At 47.5% G+C, this 6,769-nt stretch overlaps 1 protein-coding gene across 1 annotated transcript; it reads right to left on the bottom strand.

The window, feature by feature from the left end:
• Positions 1-2,724: 2,724 nt before the first annotated feature.
• On the bottom strand, positions 2,725-3,525 carry Tmem81 (transmembrane protein 81). The gene has a single exon (XM_048358247.1). The coding sequence runs from the start codon at positions 3,523-3,525 to the stop codon at positions 2,725-2,727; it is 801 nt and encodes a 266-aa protein (XP_048214204.1).
• Between the last annotated feature and the right edge of the window lie 3,244 nt (positions 3,526-6,769).

Here is a 6,769-nt window from a genome sequence, read left to right as displayed (position 1 = left end):
GAATGTGGCTTAGCGGCAGAGTGCTCACCTAGCATGCATGAAGCCCTGGGTTCGATTCCTCAGTACCACCTAAACAGAAAAAGCCGGAAGTGGTGCTGTGGCTCAAGTGGTAGGACTGGCAAAAACAACAACAGTACAAATAACAAAACAAAGTACTAACGATGGTAGAAATGGCTCCCTATATACGCTTGGCTTGTGGTTCTCTATGTAGCAGAGCCACCTTAAAAAAAAATGCTCTAAATTCATTATCTCAACCTATGTAGCTTCTTATCTTCAACAGTGGACCAAAGGGTCTCCTGGTACGATGCAGTAACTACATACTTGTCAAAAATGTTTAAGATTTCATTTTCTCCAGTCATGAGAAAATGCCAAATCCAGACAGTAGGACACCATTCCCCACAACTAGACTTGCCAGACTGTAATAAAATCAACTTCATGAGGAACAAAATTCAGAGGTCCGTTGAAAACTAAGACAAGTTCATACACAAGGATGGGGATGTGGCTTAGTGGCAGAGTGCTAGCCTTGAGCAAAAGGAGCTCAGGGACAGTGCTCAGGCCCTGAGTTCAAGCCCCAGGACTGGCAAAAAAAAAAAAAAAGTTCATACGCAGTACATGAACCTTTATATTTGAGTCTGGATCAAAAATTTTAAAGCCTTGATTCTGTAAACTGAGAAAACTGAATCTAGTCTACTGTTGGGGATTCATCTTGGCCTTAAGGGGGGAAGGGCGAGGAGAGCGCTCCCCAGACACCGCCCTTCCCCCAGCCCTGGGGCAGTGTGGAAGTTAGCCACACCTATCTCCTCCTGGGTCCAGGACCAGAAGGGATAGCTTTGAGACCATCCCCCACCTTGCACCAGCGAGCACGTGTGCTCCCTTTTCGTGGGCTTTGCCCAGAGGGCGGTACTATGGGAAGTGACGTTAGCCCATGAGGGAGGCCTTTGGGAGCTGCTCTTGGACGGACAAGCTCGCCAGCCTATCGCCAGCTCCTGCTCAATCCTCGTCATCACTACTATATTACTGTGAGCCCCTCCCGAATAAACCGGATTGCTCTCCGAAGGTCTCCGAGATCTGTCTGTGCCTGGCTTCCTGTAAGGAGGGAGGAAAAGGGGATCTCGTTCGGCCACGTGCACTTTAGGCTCGCCCGTGTCCCTTCGCTCCACCTTGGCCGCCCGCGGGTCGGGTGCCCAGGGGAGAGGGTGAAAAGGGGAGCACTGATAAGGGAGTAAGCTTAGCATCCCCGCACCAGGGGAGGTAAATCTAGCCCGGCATTCTACATGTAAAGTTGTGACAAAGGCACTGTGGCTCTTACCCGGTTAAGAGTTCATAGTCACATCTGTGACCAGTCCCCAAAATGGTTTGGCAAAAATGTATATATAAAAGATGTTGATGAATCTCAGCAAGGGGGGGAAGGTCCCTGTGGATAGGCATTAAACCTTTTTTCTCTGGGTTTGAAATGTTTTAAGTTACAAGGGAGTGAGTATAAGTGTGTGTGTGTGTGTGTGTGTGCGCGTGCGCGCACCTACCAGCACTAGAGCTTCAACTCAAGGCCTGGGTATTATCCCTTCATTTTTTTTTTTCACCCAAGGCTATCTATACATGAGCCACAGCTCCACTTGTAACTTTTTGGTAGTTAAATGGAGTTAGAGTCTCACAGACTTCCCTGCCTAGGGTGGCTTTGAATCATGATCCTCAAAGCTCAGCCTCCGGGGTTAGCAAGATTATGGGCATGAGCCATCAGTGCTGGGCAGAAAATTTTTTTAAGTAAATTGTAAGTGAACTCTTAGCCATAATTGAAATTGAACTAGCATCTTTGGGCTGTGGCTCGGGCATCTTTTTTAGTCATCCTGGTGATCTTGTCACAATAGTTCTGCTACTCCTGTAGCTAGAGGCGGGGCCATTATCAGTTCAGCTGGTGGCCTTTTCTGCACTAGTTCCATAATCCAGCTAGCTCAGGCACGGACTGACTGGATCCTGAGGCGCTTAGATTGGCCTTTCCATGGAGGACTGAAAGTCCTGGTTCTCCTTTGGGAGTCCAGGCTACTCTAAGAAACAAATACACTTGCCCTTCCCAGGCATGGGAAGCTTCGGGCATGGAGAGTGGAAAAGCAAGGAGCAAGACAAGGGACTGTCTCTATGATCAGGTGAAGGATCTCGTGTTTTTCCAGGAAATTCAACTTAACAGTCAACACAGAGGGCTCACCTAGGGAGGATAGAGGGGGCAGATCATTTATTTACATTTACTGTCTATCACACACCTGAGTCAGGTGTTGCTACAGTCCCCCATACAAAGCCATTTATCCAATGTCAATTCTAAGAAACCCAAGGAAAATGAAAGCCAGGCTATGGGACAATCAAGACAAATAGAAGGAATTCTAAAGAGCAAGAAAGGAACAAGTGAGGGCTCCATATAGCTACTGTAAATTATTCTTTATTGAAGGAAATGTTTTCACTGTAATGGCTGCTATGACATTTTTCCCCGTGACTACCAGCTCTCCATGGGGAGCATACAAGCTGTGGCAGGGAGCAAGGGCAGGCAGGCTTGCAGACACAATCCTTTCTAGGAGAGGAGTGGTGTCTGCAGTCAGGATCCTCATGGCCAGGAGAACGTGATCATCCAGGACACCAAGCTGGACATCACCGCCCAGAGCCATCATGGGGCTGCATGCTGGGTACTTTTCCCTCTGCCCTTTGGGTGGGGCGTTCAAACACTAGGAAAACGGGCAGCTAGTTCGGGCTCTCTGTGCCATAGAGCGCATCCACAACTTTGCAGAGAACAACGCTCAACAAAACCCCAACAAACACTCCAATGGCAGCACCTGAGCCCAGGGTCCATGTCACCTTCTTTCGCCACTTTGGTTTGGAAGGCCTGGAATCGTTGTCTAGATTAACTTCCAAGCCCTTATCTAGCAACTTCTGACTCTCAGTAAGGGACTGGTCAAAATTCAGGTTCACCAGTTTGGGTGGAAGGACCCTCACCCCAAAATAGAGCCTCTTGACGAGCCTCAAGTTTTTCAGCTGCTGCACATCGCAGCGGTAAGTCCCCGCGTGAGCCTCTAGCACGGGCTTGAACAGGAGAAAGTGCGAGTTGGATCGGTAGGGTTTGAAGATCAGGTCGTTAATGGAGATGACACCCCGAGCGACTTTCCAGGTGAAGCGGAACGCTTCCTCCCCGACCTGTAGGATATCCGCACTGAGACAGCTGAGCTCAAACACGCTGCCCTTGAGCACGGTGAAATGCAGCATCCCGCAGCTCCAGCTGCTCAGGCACTCCTGGCGCTGGGACGTGCAGTTCCTCCTCACCCCGTCGGGGCCCACCACACAGACGGTCTCGTCCTTGTAGCCAAGGCCACAGGTGACAGAACAAGTGGTGGTGTTGACCACCACTTTCCCCACAGCTTCTTGCAGCTGCTTGGGGATGGCCATTGTTTCGGGGGTCTTGGGGATGGCCACTGTTGCGAGGGAGGTCACCAGCATAGGGTAGGTGGCCCACACCAGAATCCCAAGCACAGAACGAGCGGCCTCCATGTCTTGGTAGCTATCACTTAACCAAGCACCCCATGTATTCCAGGTGAACCCTTTGGAGTAACTCAATTCCTTCCGCATAGGACATCCTTCAAAGTCAAGAGAGAAGCATGCATCACCAACACACTACAACCAAGTGCACAAAAGGCCACACCTTACTCAGGTTAAGGCTGTAAGGCAAAAAAAAAAAGAATTAACAATGTTATGATTGTCTACACTTGTTCATGAGCACCTTACCAGCGTGTGCAACCATGTACACGAGTACTAGGGCTTGAAGTCAGAGCCTTGGGCTCTTGCTTAGTGTTTTTGCTCTACAACTGCACCTGGGCCACATCTCCACTTCCTCACGTCCTCTCAAAGAATTTACATCCACCTCTCAAGAAGACAAAGAAAGATGAAGACTTCAGAACCAGGAGTGAATTTTCTCATCACCCCAAGTGCGTGGTACAGTTATATTCTTTCCCTCTACTTCCAACCGTGGGGGCGACACTAGGGGTTTCAAAATCCCCAGTTAAAGCTAAGAAATACTGACGTCTAAGAGAAAAAAGATGAATTTGCATCAAGTCAAATATCCTGAATTCACGGTGACTTTTCCTAAACCTTCTAGAAAAGGGATGAAGAACATTTGGACTGTGAGGCAAGTGCCTTACCTTTGCTCAATTTCTATTTCCTCCTTTGTAAATGTAGACTTCCTATTTCAGGAAGGTCTCCTTGAACATCAAATGATGTACTTGGTCTCAGTACACGCTGTAAAGACTGCTTGTGTGTAAGGAGTTCCAGAGAAATAACCAGGAAGCCAAGGAGTGAGACACCCCCTCAGCTTCACTCCATTTGCACAACTCTCCTCTCCCGAGGGAACCCTGGGTGGGAGGGGAAGGCACTGCCTAGCTCTCCGCCTGCACCCTTTGCCCACAGAATGGAGGAGCTCGTCGTCGGCTTAAGTTGGTAAAAGTTGCTATGAAACAGCTATGATGTCAAAGACAGGTTCTCAGCCACATACAACAACAAGTAAACTTACTCAGCCCTTCATTAAATTCAGACCAACGGACTTTTGAAGCATCTAAGTATTCAGTGAGTGTTAAAGCTGTTTGATCTAGGGGAAAGTCTAGTAAAGAGGATTGTAACTGTATTTGGACTAGTAAACAGCCACAGGAGGCTGGAGTCTCTGGGCATGTGTCTTTGTAACTTCTAGAATGCCTACCATACTTCTAGCATCTGTCCAGAGATTCAATCTCAACCCAGAAAACTTGTTACACGCAAGCTAAGCAGGTGGGCTCCAGAAGTGATCCGTGTTTAGAAACAAACATGTACACTTGTTTAATAAACATTCAATTTTATTTACAGAGCATTAAAGCTTAGCAAGAAATACCCAAGGCTAAGTCTCTTGTACAAAACTACAGAACATTTTAAAAAGCAAAAACGGTGGGTGGAGGAAAGATGACAAGAGGGAAATAGAGAATATACATTTATACAAATCAAGAAATTCAAACTCAAGTGAGGAGAGCTGGGAGGAAGCAGGAAGAAAAAAAAGAAAAAGGAAACCTAAAATCCTAACTCATGGTTAGGAGTTGCTGCTAAAGGCAATGTGGGTGGAGGCTTGAGCTGACCCCTCAGGAGCCAGCTGAGGGGCTGACGGGGCACATGCGCGGAGGAGGCCCACGCACGGAGACGACCAAGCTGCTTCGCACATGGACAGAAGGCAGAACCCTTTGTATCACAGTTTGCACACTATGGCGGCGTGCAGCCCAGAGAACTGGGGCAGACAGAGTGTCTGCAAGGCAAAACACATCCCGTGTGCCACCTCCCTCAACCATTTGTCTAACTCACACAAATTCACAAAATGAGCACTTGGGGAAGGGGCAGGGGCAGGGGCAGGGGCAACTAACAACAGACATTTTGCAACTGACTTGGGCAGAGCTCTTTCTCCTACTTCTGGGGAAAAAATCTTCTTTAAAAATTTAAAAAATATATATCTGTTGCTCTAAAAGATGGGCTGGGAGAAAGAAGCTCTCACTGACGTGTCCTTTGATTTCTATCCTATAATTTGAAAGGTAATCAACGTGTCTGGCTGCCCAAAGGAGCATCCACCAACTGACAGAGACGTCACAATTCGCATAGTATTCAAACTCCCCTTCAAAAATACTGGGAAAATATGACCCAGGGCAAGCAAGCACTTCCAGTCAGCTCAAAGCTCTACTCAAAGGAAGGCTACGAAGCCCTTTCCACACCTTGTTTCCTGCCTGGATTCTCAGAAAATCTCCAACACTTAATGTACACATCCATCCAATCTGCTTTTTATTTAAACAGTAAAAAGAAGGGAAAAAAGGGAGGGGGGCAGGGGGAGTGAAAAGAAGGAAGGTCAGGGAGCAAGAGAGGGAGAGAGGAAGGGAGGGAGGAAAAGAGAGAGAGAGGGAAAGCTAGCAACCTTTCACAGAAAGGAAGTGACTGAAAACATAGTTAAAAAATAAAAAGGGCATGGCTATGGGAAGGAAAGAATGGCTGACAGGGACAGGTTTCCACAAGCAATGATACAACAATGTCCCTTGATCTTTAATCTGAACGGAGTTGCTTCTGCTTTGATTTTGAGGGTTTCACATCAGTCCTCGCACAGGTGCCCCCAACCCCACAACAAAGCTGTGGAGAAACACCTCGGTCTGTTCCCAACACTGGAAGCCAGCACAGGTAAAGTAATAGAAACTACGGATGATTTTTTTTTTTTTTTTGCTGGAAATGGCTAAAGCTAGCTATTTTTAAAAACCATGATTATTAATGAGACCGAACCAATACTGGAAGAAAACATGCAATGCAAGGGAAAACCCTGAATCTCTTAGAGCCCAACAACATGGTGTGATAGGAAGAAGGCCTTCTCCCTTCCTTCCTTTCCTGCACACGTGAAATAGTTTCAAGTACTTTCTTTTCTGCCCAACCTTTGTACACGACATGGAAATACAGGCGACATGTGGGAAAGGAGAAGTTGTAAAAACAAAAGAGTTGTTCTCCTAGGGGAAGGACAAGTCACTCAAGGACATGCATTGAGGACTGAAGGCAAATAGGAGACAGGAGTGACATCAGAACGAAGGATGCTGGGCGCGACAGCGGAGGACCAACCCACAGGCATCTTTCTTCCAGCACCACAACCGAGTGTTAAAGTTGGAGCAAGCCACGTCTCCTATAGGATGTCTTCATGAATCCTCATTCCTGAGAGCCGATTTGGACTTATGCTTAGAAGGGAAAGGAGCAGAAGGGA

Source organism: Perognathus longimembris, chromosome 11 (genome assembly GCF_023159225.1).
Source record: "Perognathus longimembris pacificus isolate PPM17 chromosome 11, ASM2315922v1, whole genome shotgun sequence".
Classification (NCBI taxonomy): Eukaryota; Metazoa; Chordata; class Mammalia; order Rodentia; family Heteromyidae; genus Perognathus; species Perognathus longimembris.
Note: the sequence above shows the minus strand (reverse complement) of the source record. Positions and strands in the feature narration are given on the sequence as shown.

Bases quoted from the DNA above. Each gene is read 5' to 3' on its own strand.
- Tmem81 (XM_048358247.1), bottom strand. From the start codon at position 3,525: ATGGAGGCCGCTCGTTCTGTGCTTGGGATTCTGGTGTGGGCCACCTAC.